Source organism: Pelobates fuscus, chromosome 7, assembly GCF_036172605.1.
Source record: "Pelobates fuscus isolate aPelFus1 chromosome 7, aPelFus1.pri, whole genome shotgun sequence".
In the NCBI taxonomy this organism is placed as follows: domain Eukaryota; kingdom Metazoa; phylum Chordata; class Amphibia; order Anura; family Pelobatidae; genus Pelobates; species Pelobates fuscus.
The window spans coordinates 46,755,057-46,773,968 of NC_086323.1; the positions used below are offsets into that span (position 1 = coordinate 46,755,057).

Below are 18,912 nucleotides of genomic sequence, written 5' to 3' on the forward strand. Positions count from 1 at the left end.
CTCCCATAAATTCCTGCCCAATAGCCCATGACATAGGCACTGTCGTTATTCGGCAGGTGTTAGTTTAAAATTACCTTAATAAGACTCGGACACCAGTTATTCTGTTGGAGTATAACGTCCACAGCTTTATTAACTTTCAAACAAATTTAGGGTCATTGTCATTTCTGACATTTTGTTACTATCCCCCCATACAATACCCCTGACAATGACCCTAGCACTTAAACAATAAATAACATTTCAATAACATTTAACTTATAACACACGGCCTACCAAAGAGGCCCCAACCAAACGTAACTGTAGGGGTGTACCCAGACACCCCTACCCCCTAGGTTCGTAGCCACCGAAGAGCTTGAACCTACCAACACTCTTATCCACCTGGCCTACTCCGGCCTAGGCCTTGGCCTATCCACTTCCAATTCCAGCCAACTTCCGACTTTACCATGCCCTGTTCCCGCCGCTGTGACCAAACGGGAACACAACCAAACCTAAAGGGAGGGTGGGTGGGACAAAGAACAGGTAAGTGAATTTCTGTTAAAATGGCTCCTCTCTAAGATGGCCGCTATTTAACTTGCTCTTAGACCACCCCCACGCTGCATTACCCTAAGCCCACCCCCAATTCTTAACCCTGCCCACTCTCTGGCCCTGTCAAGGCCCACTCCCCCTCTGCGTTGTTCCGTGGGCTTCATGACATAGGCACTGTCGTTATTCGGCAGGTGTTAGTTTAAAATTACCTTAATAAGACTCGGACACCAGTTATTCTGTTGGAGTATAACTTCCACAGTTTTATTAACTTTCAAACAAATTAACAAATTTAGGGTCATTGTCATTTCTGACATTTTGTTACTATCCCCCCATACAATACCCCTGACAATGACCCTAGCACTTAAACAATAAATAACATTTCAATAACATTTAACTTATAACACACGGCCTACCAAAGAGGCCCCAACCAAACGTAACTGTAGGGGTGTACCCAGACACCCCTACCCCCTAGGTTCGTAGCCACCGAAGAGCTTGAACCTACCAACACTCTTATCCACCTGGCCTACTCCGGCCTAGGCCTTGGCCTATCCACTTCCAATTCCAGCCAACTTCCGACTTTACCATGCCCTGTTCCGCCATAGCACATGCCTTGACCCCTTAAGGACATGCGCGACCCCCACCACACAAAAACAGGGCCCTATCAATACCCTCCTGAAATCCTAGGTTCAGCAAGTCAGTCCCTACATCTGACAAATGAACCCCGTCTCTCCTGAAATAACCGGGCAACATGCCCTCCAACTCCCTGTGTCGGACAACTACTCCCCCCAAACGTCTAATAAATGCTGACATTGCCCTATTCACCTTGCCCCTGCAACGGGCTACCGCATCCAAGTCCCTAGCGTGCCGCCACGCAAATCGGGGGACCATCTCCGACCACACCACTACAACGCCAGGGACCAGCCCTACCAGCCGGTCCATGTCCCTCTTCATCCATCTCACTAACTCCCTCTGAGGGACAAGACCCAAATCATTCCCCCCGCCATGCAACACTACCACATCAGGCTTCGCCCCCCCATACACTTTCCTGAACAAAACACTACTCAAACCTTGCCAGCTAAATCCCCCAAAACCAAACCATGAGATCGCCACCCGCTCCCGAGGAAAGCCCAGCTGTGTTCCGCTCCTTCTAGCTGCAGCTCTCTTCTGTGCCCAATACACGAACGAATGGCCGATCACCCACACCGTCCAACCTGAAACGAAATAAAAGTTAGTTCTTCATCCTCCAAACCACCGTCTCGACACCAACACCACCACGCAAAATACTTAGCTCTCAAAATGTCTTTTTTTTTTTTTTTTTTTTTTTGAACTTACACCAGCCTGTCCGGCCTCACATACGATCGGAAACGCAAGGATTCCCACCTACCAATCCTTTTTATCCTCTCGTCACCCAGACCTAACCTCGCCGCCTCCGTCGCGGCCCCTATACGGAATGAATGAGTACCAAACTGCAAGGGTTCCAGGCCCATCTTCCCCAGTCCCATCCGGAAGACCCTGGTAAACTGGAAACGTGACAGCGCTGACCCGTCAGCGTGTACGAAAAAACAGCCCTTACCCTCAGGCCGGAGCGCTAAATAATTAGCGCCCCGCAACACCGGGCACACCTTGGACCCCGGAAACCCGTACAATACCACCGTGCAGCCTTTTCCAAAAACATCAGTTTTTGACTTGCACAATCTGATACTCACCCTGTCAGCGCTGACTACCACGTCTTCCTGCTGCAGCCCCCCAACCCCCGCCTTGTTCACACTCACCAGCTCGCCGACTCTAAACGCCCCAAAAAAGGCCCACACAAATGCACCTGCAAATAATTCAACCTCGAAAGGCGAGCGGCATATCGAGGGTAACAGCTCCACTAACTGTTGAAGCATTCCGAAAGACACCGGCCGCCTCGAGTCAGCCGTTTTCTTCCCTCTCCTGAAGCCCTTGATAGCCTGCCGAACCAAGAAATGTTTAGTGACATCTCCCCAACCGTTGAACTTAAATAAAAAAGCCAGAGCTGACATATGCCTGTCGACCATGGCCGGCGAGGCCTGCTTAACAAACAATTGGCAAAGAATCCACAACAAAACATCCAGCCTCCGCTCCGCGGAATGCTCCCCCCCTACCTGAAGCACCGCCTCCTCCCATACTTTCCAGACCTTAACATACGCCGACCAGGTGCTTGGCGCCAGCGACTTCCTTATGTACTCGCCAAGCAGGCCATCCCGAGTTGCCACATTTCGACTGGGCACACCTGCCCCACCTTCGCTGCACCAAGAGCCGCTTCCCAAAAACGTTCCCACTGTAAACGAGATAGAGCATCAGCCACCACATTCTTACACCCCGGAATGTGCCTAGCCTTAAACACAATGTTAGATGACATACAGAGCAAAACCAACCGCCGCAACAATCGCACCACCGGAGGCGAGCTAGCAGACAGGCTATTAATCGCCTGCACTACCGCCATGTTGTCTGAATGAAATGTGACCCTCTTGTTGGCCAGCTCCTTGCCCCAGAGTGACACCGCGACCACCACGGGAAACAGTTCCAGAAACGCCAGGTTTCTGATAAGCGGGGATGACAACCACGTGTCCGGCCACCCCTCCGCGCACCATTCTCCCGCCAAATAGGCACCAAAACCAATACTGCCCGACGCGTCCGTAAACAACCCTATCGCCTCAGACGACACAGACAGCTCCCTAAAAAACACAGTTCCATTAAAATTGGTCAGAAAATGATCCCACACCTCTAGATCTTCCCTCATGTCGGCGGACACTCTAATATAGTGAGACGGCCGCCGCGCCCCGCTGGTTGCCTGAGCCAACCTCCTACAGAATACCCTCCCCATAGGAATGACCCTGCATGCAAAGTTAAGGCTCCCTAGAAGAGATTGCAAGCCCCTTAGCGTAACTTTCCTTGCCCTTGCAGCCGCGCCTACCACCTGTCGTAAATCTTGCAGCTTATCTACTGGCAACCTGCACTCACCGGCACACGAGTCAATCTCCAGACCCAAGAAACAAATGCACGTAGTGGGGCCCACTGTCTTATCCGCAGCTAAAGGCACCCCGAATGCATGCGACACCCACTGCAGAGTCCCTAGCAGCTGACCACACCTACCCGAATCACGAGGGCCGACACATAGGAAATCATCGAGATAGTGCACCACCGATCCCCCCGCCGACTCTTTGCGCACCACCCATTCCAAGAACGTGCTAAACTTCTCGAAATAGGCGCATGACACGGAGCAACCCATAGGCAGGCACAAATCTACATAGAACCCGTCCTCGAAATGACAACCCAAGAGGTGATGACAATCCGGATGGATGGGGAGCAGCCGAAACGCTGCTTCCACATCCACCTTCGCCATTAACGCCCCCCGACCCGCTCTCCGTACCAGCTCGACGGCTTTGTCGAATGATGTATAGGAGACCGAGCACAAGTCCGCGTCAATGTCATCATTCACCGAACCCCCTTTCGGGTGCGACAAATGATGAATCATACGGAATTTCCCAGGTTCCTTCTTGGGAACCACACCCAAAGGGGATATCCGCAGATCGGCCAATGGCGGGGCCGCGAACGGGCCCGCCATCCTGCCCAAGGACACTTCTTTCAACAACTTCTCCCCAACCACCCCCGGATGTTCCATTACAGATTTAAGATTTGCGCTAACCCCACTCGGACCTTTTGCCTTGAAGGGGATCCGGAAGCCTTCCGTGAAACCCCTCCATAAAAACTCTGCATCCTGCTGACTATCGTATTGCCTTAGCCAAGGCAACATCACGTCGACCTTCACCGGGGACCGCCCCAGCGGTAGTCGCTGTAGCAGCGGTTCCTGTCGTACCTCCCCCTGTGCTACCCTTCCCTTTTTTAAAGCATCGACTGACCCCGTGGCTACCGCCGCAACCGGAACACTCGTGTCTAAACCTACACGAAGCCCCCCATTTACACTGGCCCTCGTTAAACGCCCAGCAAAAACCTTTTTTCGGACCCGCCGACGCAGCGCCCCCAGTGGCCGCGCCGGCTGTCCCCTGAAAGGGAGCAGATTTCTGCGCCATCATCAGCCGCATCCATAGCGGCAGGTCCATCTGGTCCCACCGCATGGATGCATTCGCTGCTAGCCGTTGACGAAATTGTTCATCGTACTTCCACCATGCCAGCCCCCCATATGTCCGGTACGCATCACCTATTCCGTCGAGATAGCAAAATAACTGTGAACAGCCATCCGGTCGCTTTTCGCCGATAACACTGGCCAAAATACAAAATGCCCGCAGCCAATTCCCAAAAGTCTTCGGGATCTTCCTATACTTACGCCTTTTTTCTTCCTCCTCCTTCTTGGCGTCCTTTTTGTCCTCCTCCTTGAGGTCTAGGAACTCCTCTAGGGGGAGAAGGGAAAAGATTTCTACGAACTCACCTTTCCATATCTTTTCCTTCACCTCCCCTTTTAAATGACAGCCAAGGGGACCCGCGAAGGACACGTGCACGTTTTGCCGCGCGGCCTCCGAGATGTCCCCAAAACCTGCCTCCTGTTCAGACGCCCCTTCCGTCGATCCCACAAGCGGAAGCGCGGCATTCGCGTCCCCACTGGCAACCCCCCCCGATAACGAACCTCTACTAGTAACTACCTTACCGTGGTCCCCGTCTGTGGCCCATACTCTACCAAACTGCTGTGACTCCCTACCTTCCTCCCAGGAGTCCAAGAAAGATTTCAAACAGCCTATGAGTGTGCCTGGATGTAATGCAGAGCTCGACTCACCACTGTTGCCCCCGGCCGCCTCAGGCCCAGGGGATGCCGTCCTTCCACCGGCCCTGTCAGGCCCCGGAGCTTCCGCACATCGCCGACTCCTGCATTCCTGGTCTCTCCTCGGAACCGCTGGCGTGTGACTCCGCGACCTGTAAGGAGACGATAACCTGGGCAGTCTGTCCGATCGGTCCCCTGCCCGCCCGTGCTCCCTACGCTCCTCCCTTCTGTCCCAGTCCCGGCTCTTCCTAGCCGCCCCACGGTCCCTGCTGACAGACCTCAGCCTCCGATCCCGGCCACTCCCAACTGAAGAACCGGATACACTCAGCCGACTACGCCCCCTCCAATTCCTTGAAGCGGACCTCCGCTGCCTGACTCCGCAACTGTGCCTGGAGTCGCTACGCCTGTCCTGTGACGGGCTCCTGTCCACACTCATCCGACCTCTGTCCGTGCACTTACTTCTGCTGTGCCTGGCGCTAGCGCTGCGCCGCTCTTCGCTCCTTCCCCTCCAAACACTAGGCCTCTTAGTCATACCCCCCTGGGAGCTGCCTACCGGGCCCTCCCGCACTTCTCCGCCTCGCCTGCCTCCACCAGCTGTCATGGGCCCCGGCCCCTCCCCGCCCGGCTGACCGCAACTCATCGACTCCTGTCCTCCGCTGACCACTACTACCTGACTAAGAGAAGCATCCCTGGCTGTTGCCGCTCTCTTCGAATTGTGGCTAAGCTCGCAGCGTCCCCTCTCTCCTCCCTCTGTCCTGCTCCCCGACCTGGCTCTCGATAAGGCCGCCCTCTGACCACTGCTGACCCGATCCCCATGCTCCTGAGACGGGACCGCTAGTGAAGAGCCTGCAGCAACACTCTCTCCATGACTCCCCAAACCCCCCCTGGTGTTCGACTCACCGCTTCCCGACACTCCGGGCTCCCTGGCCACCTGGCCGCTTCCCGACCCACTCTTCCCGACAGCTGTCCTGGAAACCGGCTCCGTTCCCGCTTTCCTGCCAACCGCAGATCCGCGGGGCGCCATCTTCCCCCGCGCTCCTTTCTCCGTGGCCTTCCTCGCCTGGCTAGCCGTCCCAGTGACCGGCGCCGCCTGCTTCGACAAACCGCTGCCGGAACCAGTCGCCATATCCCCATCCTCTACCGACGGGCTCCTCCGACGACGAGGTGCGGGTGCCACACCCGGGCTGAGACGCTGCGGCGGCCTCGTCCTCCGTGTAGGCCTCCGCTCCGGCTCCCGGGAAGTTGCAGCAGCGCCGAGCTGCTGATGTAGCCACTCCATGCCCCGATCCTTGACAGCCGCTCGGACTCCCTCCAGGATTTCTTCTAACGACGCCATACCTGCAGAACGAGAAAGCAGAGGAAACCCACAGACCTGACAAAGAACAGGTAAGTGAATTTCTGTTAAAATGGCTCCTCTCTAAGATGGCCGCTATTTAACTTGCTCTTAGACCACCCCCACGCTGCATTACCCTAAGCCCACCCCCAATTCTTAACCCTGCCCACTCTCTGGCCCTGTCAAGGCCCACTCCCCCTCTGCGTTGTTCCGTGGGCTTCATAACAAGCAGTGATTGTATCTAACTGACATTATTCACATAATATTAATTTTGATCTGTGTTCTGATTAGTTAATATGATGTCTAGATGCTTTATCCTATTGATGTTAAACATCCAATAGCAGCACTTCTCATGAACCTCCCAATCGCTCGTAGCAACTAAAAATGCCCCTCAAATAAACATGAGAACAGGGCAACTTTCTGTGAAATCAACTACACTTTAGAATTTGCCTTAAAAATATTTTGCATAAATGCTTCAGGATTGCATATATAATATTTAGTTATTTCATTGGGCAGATCATGCAGTACGAGTTTCCTAATCTCCGACAGAACCAGGACACACATGTCCCAGACTGCCTGAGACCAGTGGGAGTAACACTCCCTAGTGGCACCATTTTATCTCTGCTCCTAACCAAGCTGAATCAGTGACAGCAACTGATAGAACTATTGCCCAGGATTGTATCTCCCACTTATCTCAGGATTTATTAGCACATGTATGTCCTAGCACTGCCTGTGCAAAAATAGCATTTAATAGAAAAGATACAAAGCTTCACAAAGCAACGAAGCCTCTATTAGCAGAATATAATGCTTCTCATGAGTCTTCAGACAGAAGGTCGAATGGTTTATAAATGTCTCCAGATCTCAGAGATGGTATTATTTTCCAACAATACAATGTTTTGCCTTCATGTTTTTATCGTCCCTTTCATATAAACCGTGTGCTTGTTTAAGGTAAGATTAATACATTATTTATTTTATTTAAGCTGCTCGCATAGTGTGGAGATGAGCGTTTTCTATTCACAGCAGTCTGACACAGACAAACGATTTTATGAAGCTGTGTTGATCAATTCAGTTCTTGCAGCACACAAAATTCTTCCAGTCTGAGGCAGCGTGATGATCGACAAAGGTCAAAGATCAGATTATGTCTGTGGGCATTAAAGCAGAAATCAGGAAGATTGGCCCTTTGGTCAATGTGTGTTGACCTAGTGTTATAGACCTCTTCCCAGTATAATCAAAGACTCCTGTCTATGTAGAAATAAATGAGCCTCTGTTCCTTCCATCTTACGGCTAAGTAATGCTGTGTCAGGGTTCTTGAGACAGAATATCTCCTGTTTTTTGTCTTGCCCTAGTCAATAGCAAGCATTTCACTTGGTGTGGGGAGAGCGCCTTCACTTAAAGACAAAAACTGGTGTAGACCTCCCTGTTAAATAATAAACTAACATTATTTAGGAGACCATGAAATGTTACCATTTCTAAATGTATTCCGCTGATTTTAAGATAACTGATCCAGCTTCCCCTATTTTCTAGGAGTTCAGAATTTTGGCCCTTTACGAATGCACCACAGAACTGTGTTGAATGGTTTAACACTTAAAACTTGTCCCCCAGGCACTAGTCCCTCCCTCTCTTCTTCTGATCTGAGCCAATGCAGAAGAATTAGCACAAACAGTGACCCGGTGTCGCCCATCTCGAGTAAAGGATAGAAATGCACGAATATTTATTCACAATGGGCAGCCAAATAAAATGACCCATAATAGAATCTCCTATGACCCCATCATCAACCACACCCTCTAAAACACATATAAAAGTTAATCTCCCTGAAATGATGATCAGAATTCGTAGATCTGTATGTAATGCACTAAATGAATAAATTAAGTTAAAATGGTAAAAAAAAAAAACACCTCACATCTATCCCAATTGGGACCATTTCCTTGTAAACTAATGAAATACAATAAACGTATATACTAAATATTTGAAAAACACTTTAAGGATATTTAATAGTCAACCATACCAAATGTTCTATGAGAAGTGTAATTGGTTATGCCGTCTCTTTTATGAATTCTATATTAAGTAAGCAATGGTAGATCTCCTTAATGTGTTCAGTAGGTGAGCAAATGTAATTTGTGTTTACATAGTTGTTGTAGAATTGCTCTTTGTGCTTGTCCGAGATTAAGACTAGTTGACTCGCTTATCACTGCAATCTGTTTTGCAGGAGCAATCAGGCCTTGCGGTTTCCAGCAGAGAGGAAGAACGATTGGGAGATCTTATGAAAAGCTTAACAGACTCCGTGAGTTTGGTTTTCTGTCAATTTCTAGAAGAAAATATTCTGTTGCATTGGGCAGCTGAATTAAGATAAACTGAATTCCTCCTGTTGAATGCAATATGTATTTCTATGCTTTTATTTTATTTAAACGTTTTTGTATTCTATATTCCCCAGAAGGGGGGGAGTTGTGGGCATTTCTCTAAATCGTGTGGATGGACCCACAAATTTCAAGTTTTAATGCCACACTAAAATGTGACCTGGGCAGGTAGTTACTAAACTCTGAAGTTCTTCTTTGCCCCATTTGTTGTCAAAGTATTCCTTGCCTCTACCCCTGGGTTGGGGTTTAATCTAGGTACAGCACAATAAGTTTTAGGTGATTGCCAAACAGGGATCTCGCTATGCTATCACTGTTACGGTATTCACTTATAGCACACATTAAGTTTTGGGGATATTGGCATTATAGGATATTATTTGTTTATGGGTGGTTTTATTTATATCTGCCCGTCTTTCTTTTTGCTCTGCATAGCTGTAATAGTTTAGTCTAATCAATATTGCATATATGAAGCATGAGCGTTAGACCTGCCCCCCTTTATTTTAGTTTGTTACCTGACACAATACACCAGGAAAGGCACGCATAATGACAATACAGTATGGTAAAAATTCTTGTTATTATCAGAAGGGACGTTGTGACCATGACGTTTCTAATCTACATAAGATAGAAATAGGATACATTAACACAAAAAAATAGTAAAATGCCACCCTATCCAATATCTCTTATTTTGTTCTATTGCATTACGTGTCCGACTTTTCAGGACCAGCTCTCTGTGTGTCTCATTTGTAAAGCTTGTCTAGCACCTTACGTTATAAATAGTTCTAAAAATAAACTTCTAAATAGTTTATAAAAAATAACACAAAAAAAATTATAAATAAATTGCAAAACTGAAACATAGCTTACTGATCCAGCCACCATTTTCTGAATAAAGTCAACTTGCACATGTTTTATTACAGGAAACGAAAATCAAATTTAACAACCAGATGGTGGCTGCGGCAGAGGAAAACGTGCTGGATCAGGTATCGCAAGTAGCAGTTAATAAACAGATATTCTCCCCATACCGTGTATGTGTGTGTGTATATATACATTATAAGGCAATTATGTAATACTGCAAGTATTACAATATACAAAAAATGCTTCCATCCACTTACGCAAAAAAAAAAGTGTCTCTGTTTATATATATTTTTATTTAGCAACCCATCTATCTACCAGTATATAATGAGTTCTGGAACATTGATTTTCCGATGTTATTGTGTCAGAGACAATTTAAAACATCATATCTATGATTGTGTTGTTGGTATGGAAAGGAAATCTTTTCTTTAATATTGTAGCAATTAAGTCATGTAAGCTTTCTGCCTTATCTGTAATATTTAAGGAAGGGGGTGGAGTTTTTAACTCTGCCCACTTCCCCTGCTAGAGTTCCGCCCACTCTTGGGCCTGTTTCCACGTACACTGTTTCAGACTAGAAAAGGTGTGCATTCACAAGCATTACTTTACAACATTTTCTACACTGACCCTTTTATACTCCCATGCCCTTGTATGTGATGTCTTAATGTTGATTTTACTTTCTCGTCTTTAATAGTTTGCGTGCATTTTTTTCCACTAGCTTGCAAGTCAGCTGAAGCAATCAAGAAATAATCCAAATATCCCATACAATCCACAGGAAGTATATCTGGCCCCATCGCCTCCCTATTTAAAAGGAGAACCAGAGACATTCAGTCAGAGTAAGTGACGATGCTCTAGAAACTTAGAGTTCCCCAATGTGATACCTTCTTATATACAGTTTTGCATAATTAAAAATTGAATTTGAATAAAAGATTTACAGTCATGGTGTAAAATAATGTTCTGTATAAACTGTCCTCCTTGGCAAAGTGTGACATCAGCCTTTCTATGGATCGATACACCTTGACAATTGGTGGGTACAAGAGAATATGGACACAACTCTAATAGCTTTCCCTTTGGTTGATCACCACTCAACTCTGGTTTCAGCTCACATTTGCCATTGCCTAGACTTTAGGTGAAATCAGCCATTCTATAGATTGTCTCATTAAAACACACTGCCACATTTACACACATCAGCACACACAGCTCATGTTAACTGCCTGCAGTACTGTACTGGCTCAACTTCCACCCCACCCTTACCATGAGAGATTGTCATCAATAAAGCATCATTGTCTGATTTACAGGCAGAAATGAGACTCACATTGTCATATTCAAAAATCTTAAATTCAAAACGTTTACCTTTCAGTCCATTAGTTTCATCAGCAATTCCTGTTTTCCAACACTATTGGCTTCACTAGCCACTAGTCTAACCAAAAACACTCGCACCTGAATGGCGTGATCATCCAAACGTGCTATAAGAGGGCACACCCGACTTCAAAGGGTGCCTTTACATTGATTTAAGTTTATGCCCTGAGGTGGACAAGACTTCTGATCCTGGCTGCTACTCTGAGATCCTGCTATATTCTGAACCATCCTAATTCATCCTTTCAACTTGTCTCACTTACCGAAAACTACTTTTACCAACTTGGATACCATTTCTTTTTCAATGCGCTTGAAGAAAACGTTATCGTCTATTTCTACCAGCTTTTCATCCATACTGGACTTTTTCATTATTGCTCAATCCCTACAAATTACCGGTAACTATGTAACCAACCTGGATAGCCTCATCTTCTGTTTCTACCAGCGTGATTAAAATACTGGACTTTGATTTATTAATGCGTTATTGCTATACTACTGAACTAACCTGGATATTACAAATACTCATTTCAACCATCCTGAAGGACCATGTTTCTTCTATATAAAACCTTGCTGTACAACTTCCAAGCTAAAGAGACTGATCAACTAAACTTTAAACTTATCTATATTACTTAATTCCTTATTTTGTTGTTTAGTTCAAACTAGTTGTAAATAATTCTCGTGTTAAAAACCTGTAATTTCACTTATAGGTTTTCCCTCTCTTTATTTTCCCATAATATCTTATCTAAGCTATTCTGTTATCTTATTACCTGTCTGGGTCATATTATCAAACTCATTTCTGAAACCTTTCCTTCAAACCTATAATTCCACTTATAGGTTCTCTTTCTTCCTCCAAACCTATAATTCCGCTTATCGGTTCTTTCTTCCTCCAAACCTATAATTCCGCTTATCGGTTCTTTCTTCCTCCAAACCTATAATTCCGCTTATCGGTTCTTTCTTCCTCCAAACCTATAATTCCGCTTATAGGTCCTGCTGCTGCCTTCTAACCTATAATTCCGTTTATAGGTCCTTTCCTATTACTTACCTTTAATTTCATTTATAGGTTCTGCTTCTATTACTCTCATATAACCTGTCTTATAACCTGCTTCCTTTCTTGCTTACCTATAATTACATTAATAGGTTATTTTTCTATTAATCTCTTACAACCTGTATCCTGATAACCTACTTAGGGCATATTGCCTAAACCAATATTTCTGTTATCCTTCCTTATTTACCTTTAACTTCATTTATAGGTTCTATTATCTCCTTTCATCGGTATTGTTTCCTTTTCCCTTAAGTTCTGCTATTCTTATTATTTTCTTGTGAAATCATGTCTAAAGTTCAAAATAAAGAACATAAAGTTAACCCCGGCATAAGTTTGTCTGACCTGATGCAAAACCTGACACACATATTCCATGTCACTGCGGGACTAGATTAGTTTAAAAGTCTTTAAACCACATTCCTAAGATCTGTTCCACTCTGTATAATGTATCTCGACTCCATGTGTGCCTCGTTTGTGACTGCCCAGTGATCATAAAATTTCCAATGATTATGTGGCAGCTGAATCTGCTCTAATTGATAAGAATACTTATTTTCTTTAGGACCTGCGTCATCTCCTATGGTCTCCTTTGATCCAGCCACATGCCCAATTATTCCTGCACAAGAAATGATTATAGAAATCTCCAAGGGTCGCTCGGGTCTTGGTCTCAGCATTGTGGGGGGGAAAGATACCCCTCTTGTAAGTTTTTATTATTATTTTTTTATGCTTCCGATTATTATTGTATATTGTGCTTTATATGTGCTCAGCACAGACAACTTCATAGTTCCTTTACTCAAGCGACAATTGTTTGTGTATAAACAATAATTTTCAGGGAGATCTCACACTGGCTATTGCTCCAGTGTCTTTGTCTCTGGTACTTGTTCAAACCTCAAGGTCAAAAGTTTTATTACCAGCATATTTTCAGAGTAGTGACCATCTATAATCTAAGGCAAATTTTGTAAAATTGCAAAAAACTAATTGTATGCGTGTTAAATAATATGATATTTTATGAAAACCTAATCTGATACTAAAAAGGGTTTATTATTTCCTGTTTCACACTTCACATATTTTCAGGGTATAGATGAACATATGTACTTTTTTGAGCCTTGCTTTGAGAAGAGAAAAAAAGTTTTTGTCTTTTACCTCTTAGGAAGCCATAGTAATTCATGAAGTTTATGAGGAAGGAGCAGCAGCGAGAGATGGCAGACTTTGGGCTGGCGATCAGATTCTTGAAGTATGTATTGACTGTATTTTTCCTGGTTCTTTTTACCTGTGTTTTTTTTTTTTTTACACATGGATAATGATGGTAGGAAAAGTAAGAAATCATATGACGGAAAGTATATGTTATTTAGAAGATGATGGGTGGGCCAGGCTGAGGCACGATGCTAATAATTATTTTAGTGGTCTGGTGGGAATGGGTAGAAGGGCCAAAAATGGTCTTGGAAGAACAATTATTAGTTATTTCAGTTAATACCTGTGCAAGGGCATCCTAATTCACTAAACCTTTGGCACTCCAGATGATGTGGGCTACATTTCCCCTGATGTTTCGCCAACATTATGGCTGTAAGAGAATTATGGGAGATGTAGTTCACAACATCTGAAGTGCTGAAGGTTTCCTACACATGCACTAGGACAAAATGTATCTCATTATAGTGACCATGCAAGTTGGCAGTGTACAAGATCCAAGGAACATAATTTATTATTGGCGTGAGGAACTCAAGATTGTAAAGTACATAAAGTCATACAGAATAAAGCCCCTTTTTTTAAACAGGGCAATGTTTCAATCAATACGGGTCGCCAATGAACTGAGGTTTCTGTGGTTATATAGAATAGGAACATTAGGCAAATATTGCCTAGCAACCGCAAGCTATCATAGAGAATGCAGCATTAGTGCGCCCATTGAGGATGCTTGCAAGCAGCTTGGTTACGTGAGTGCGGTCGATAGTTGGGTAGCTGCAAGGTACCGAGGGACAGAATTTTATTGGGCAGATGTTCTTCTCTGCAACCCATGTTATGACTGTAGAATTCAGCTCCTTATTGCTGCATCCTGCATTTAAGCCTTCTCACCTTCAGACTGTGATATATCATGTCAAGAACTTTCCTTTTGCCATTTGCACATTGTTCATTTTTCATGTTTGTTACCTTTGCACAGTTAAGTGCAAATTGTCTGTACATGCAGTTTGAGCACTTCAACTTCCTGCTGTTGTGAGAATGTTACGTAGCGTATTTTAGAATTGTGCTTGGAGGAAGAAACCCACAAGTCTCTCTATATTAGTGGACCGGGAAGCGGTTGTTACTCTGCCAGCCCTCAGTTGTGTACTATCAATTGTATTATTTACATATAAATAACTACAAGCCTAATAGAGGTAGAAAGTGCAGTTGGAGTGCTAGTGACCTCCACTACTGCAATGTGCGCTGTTATGTATTATATTGGCCCATAACTAAACAGAATGATTGATTGTAGGTGGCTTAATGCTCATTGTATATTTAAAATGCTAATAAGATATTAAAGTGACACTATGGTCACCAAAATAACTTTAGCCTAATGAGGGAGTTTTTGTGTATAGACCATACACTTGCTCAATTCTCTGCCATTTAGGAGTTAAATCACTTTTGTTTCTGTCCATGCAGATCACACCTCCTTCAATGTAACATGCACAGCCTTCATAAACACATCATGTAAAGTGTGATCTAATGTTTACACTTCCTTTATTGAACTGTCGGTTTAATTTAGAATTTCTTAAAGGGACACTCCAGTGCCAGGAAAACAATCCGTTTTCCTGGCACTGCAGGTCCCCTCTCCCTCCCACCTCCCAATCCCCGGTTGCTGAAGGGGTGAAAACCCCTTTCAGTGACTTACCTGAGACCCCTGCTGGTGGTTTTGGGTCGCCGCCGCTCCTCCCCTTCATCACGTCAGCCGGTGGGGGAGACTGATCCTGCCCTCCGGCTGAGGAGACCTAATGCGCATGCGCGGCAATGCCACGTAAGAGCATTAGAGCTCTCCATAGGAAAGCATTGAAAATGCTTTTCAATGCTTTCCTATGGGGAATTGAGCGACGCTGGAGGTCCTCACACAGCGTGAGGACGTTCAGCGACGCTCTAGCACATAAAACCTGTGCTATGAAGCAGGAAGTGCCCTCTGGTGGCTGTCTAGTAGACAGCCACTAGAGGAGGAGTTAACCCTGCAAGGTAATTATTGCAGTTTATGAAAACTGCAATAATTACAGTTGCAGAGTTAAGGGTAGTGGGAGTTGGCACCCAGACCACTCCAAGGGGCAGAAGTGGTCTGGGTGCCTGGAGTGTCCCTTTAACTCCGGCACTGTTAATAACCTGCTAGACCCCGCAGTAACTCAATTTACAGGGCAGGAGATAAAACATTTTAAAGTAAGTTAACATCTGATTGAAAAGGGAACCACTTTTTTATGATTTGCTTTTTAATGCAGGCTGTGCGAGTCATAGCCAGGAGAGGTGTGGGTAGGGCTGCATGGACAGAAATAAAAGTGATTTAACTTTGAAATGGCAGAGAATTGAGCAGGGAGACTTGAAGTATATGATCTATACACCAAAACTGCTTTATTGTTTCTGTGACTATAGCGTCCCTTTAAGATAAACGGTTATCAAAATAAACAAAAACATTCAAGGTTTATTGTGATATAAATATATGGATTTATTTATGGGGATTTACTTTACACCTGCTCCGTATGGAACACATGAGATGTGTTCACATAAGATGTGTGTCTAAGGGGTTAATAATGTATACAATTAAACTTCCAGTTGTATACAAATGAGATCTAAATGGATGCAAAATATAGGTGATTTCCCCAGCTTGACTTTTTAAGCCTGAATTTTGTAATTTAAATTTTAGTTTGCTGCAGTTTAGATTTTAGTAAATAAATTATTTTGTAGTACGCTTTGTGTGTTCATATAGGAGTATGTGCAAAATAAATCCCTTTATACTTGGACACTTGTAAATCCTGCATTTATTGGAGCATATACAACAGATAGATATGCAGGTTCCCTTGGCAGACTTATATTAAAGGTTTTGTTCATATAATCTATTAAAAGCCGCCTGGGCCTGGCCAAGTAAAATAATGCTTGCTGTCGTGTGTGTGTGTGATCAAGGTTATTTTTGTTGAAAATCTATTCTCTGTAATCCTTGATAGCTAGAAGTGATTGCAGGAAATGCCAGAGAATTGACGCATGAATGTTGCTGCCATGATTTCATATTTAACTCTTATGGAGGCAGGACAATTTAAGTATTGCTCTGCTTTTTTTTTTCTTTAAAAAAACAAACCAAAACATTGGTAGGACATCAAGACATTGAAAGTGTTATATGTCACAGTGTTTAAATTATATCTTCTATATTTCTGCTACTGTTGCAGTCATGACTCATGGTACGGCCCACTGATGTAAAACACATTATGTAGAATAACTACCAAGCTGGGCTGTCTCTAAGCAGGACTAACAAATTAACTGTCCAGCTGTTGTTTCAGGTTAATGGCGTGGATTTACGGAATGCTTCTCACGAGGAAGCTATCACTGCTCTAAGGCAAACTCCCCAGAAGGTCCAGCTGGTTGTGTACAGAGATGAGGCTCAGTATAAAGATGAGGAGAACCTGGAGATCATATATGTAGAACTGCAGAAGAAACCTGGCAGGGGACTCGGGCTGAGCATTGTGGGTAAAAGGTATGATGTTCTTAATGCTACAAAATTATATCCAAACAATATGCCATTGTTGTGGTTATGGTGCCAATAGGCTGCATGCTGTGTTTGAGAGATTTGACCAAAACCATTTGGGGACCCGAGTTGTCCGGAACCTTGCTCACCCTTGCCGAAATTCCATTTTCATATTGGCATTATTAATTAATATTTATTCATTTCATCAATTTTTGGACTGTGTTGAGTGGATTAACCCATTAGCCGACACCCCCAACCTATCAATGCCATTCAATTGTGATTTGTGTGGGAAAAGTCTTTTGGCTTGAGTGTGTGTTTGTGTGTTTATTTATCCATCAATGCATTAACCTGGCTGTTAAGGATTCAATACACAGGTTATTGTGGAAAAAAATTGGCTCTGCTCCTGATCCTAGCTCAGTGGGACTTCTAACTTCAATAATTTGTGGAAATCACAGCATCTGTAAGACTGTGCCCTTTATCAGTTGTATCACAGGAGGACGTTTACTTTCATGTTTGCCTTCTAAGAGTTGATTAGTTTATGCATGTGTCATGTGCACATCCCTCCATTTTCTCTCTATCTTTCCTTCACTTCCCTTTCCTTTAACTTCCTTTTCATTCTCCCCCACTTGTCCCTTTCTTTTCCTCTCCTTTTCCTCCCTTTTCCATTTCCTTTCTTTCCCCATTTTCTTTCCTTTTGCCATGCCTCCCTTTTTCCTCTTTTTTCCTTCATTTTCTTTCTTTTCCCACCTTGTCCCTTCCTTTTCAATGTTCCTTCCTTTTCTCCATTCTTCATTCCCCCCCCACATTTTCTTCCTTTTCCTTTAGCTTATACATGTCCTGTGAACATCCCTCAATTTTCTCTCCATTTCCCTCCCCTTTGCTTTCCTTTCCTTCCCTTCCATTTTCCTTTCCCCTCACTTTTTCTTTTTCACTTTTCCTTCCCCCTTTTCTTTATTTTTCTTTTCCTCCCTTTTTCTTCTCTTTTCATTTTTCCTTTCCATTCCCTACTATACCTTTCCCCCTACCCTCTTTCCCTTCCCCTTCCTTTCCCAACCTCTTTCCCTTCCACTTTTCTATTTCTTTCAATTTTTCCCTCCTTTCCTTCACCCTTTCCCTTTCTGCTCACCTTTTCAATGTGCTCTTCATGTTCCCAGTTTCTCCTTCCTTTTCCCCCATTTCCCTCCCTTCTTCTTCTCCCCTTTTCTCTTCCTTCCTTTTTCCATTTTTCCTTTTCTTTTATGAAATATATATGGTATGTTTGCAAAGCTCTAGCGAATGCTTCAATTTACCAATGGTATAATATACTAGATGGATTAAGAAAAGAAGGACATCTATGGAACACAGCTAGCAATTGATATAAACTTAAAGATAAAGGTGGGGGTGTGCAGTGCCATAGTGTAAAGAGTTACACAAAAAGAAAATTTCTGCAGAAAAACTTATAAACATCAAGATAAACATCGGAGCCATCATCTTAAAGGTTACAGCGGACAAATATAAGTCTCAGGTGCTTGCAGCAACATCTGGATCAGGAGTTATAGCAGATGGATCCCAGCAATGTGAAGGAGCAGCGGGTGAGGCACCCCAGAGTGAGTCCACTGGCAGCCCCAAAGTCCCTATAACTATCTCTGCTCCGTGTATATCCCAGACTGGCAGTTGCGAGCTCCCATGGGGCACCAAGAGGATGCATCTGGAAATATTCCATCTGTAGCAGATGGCATGCATTTTCAGGAGGGCGTTAATTTGGCAATGAGATCTTCTCCAGGCTAACTTATCATTGTAAAGATCAGCAAAGAAAGTAAGTTGCATTGATTCTAATGGAACAGGTGACATTTCCCTGACAGCGGGAACAATGGTAGCCCTGTCCCAGTCGTTCTCAAATTGAATCAAAAGGTCCATTGTAGCTGTGGTGGGTGCTTTAGGGAGCCTGAAGAAGCCTACCACATTTCTGTTTTTAGCCTGTTTATGTGATAGTAAGGCCGTAAATAGTGGTCTCAGAAAGTGCGGTAGTTCCGCAGCCACAACTTCCCCAAACCTTACGTTTTTTTCTGTAGCGTG

At 44.5% G+C, this 18,912-nt stretch overlaps 1 protein-coding gene across 1 annotated transcript in view; it reads left to right on the plus strand.

The window, feature by feature from the left end:
- The window catches only part of PATJ (PATJ crumbs cell polarity complex component), a 231,961-nt gene that overhangs the window by 182,192 nt on the left and 30,857 nt on the right, over positions 1-18,912 (plus strand). Inside the window, exons 32-37 of the mRNA XM_063428064.1 lie at positions 8,800-8,874; positions 9,859-9,921; positions 10,509-10,626; positions 12,742-12,878; positions 13,330-13,413; positions 16,673-16,866. Of these exons, the coding sequence (XP_063284134.1) occupies positions 8,800-8,874; positions 9,859-9,921; positions 10,509-10,626; positions 12,742-12,878; positions 13,330-13,413; positions 16,673-16,866 (671 nt within the window). The remainder of the gene's footprint in view (positions 1-8,799; positions 8,875-9,858; positions 9,922-10,508; positions 10,627-12,741; positions 12,879-13,329; positions 13,414-16,672; positions 16,867-18,912) is intronic.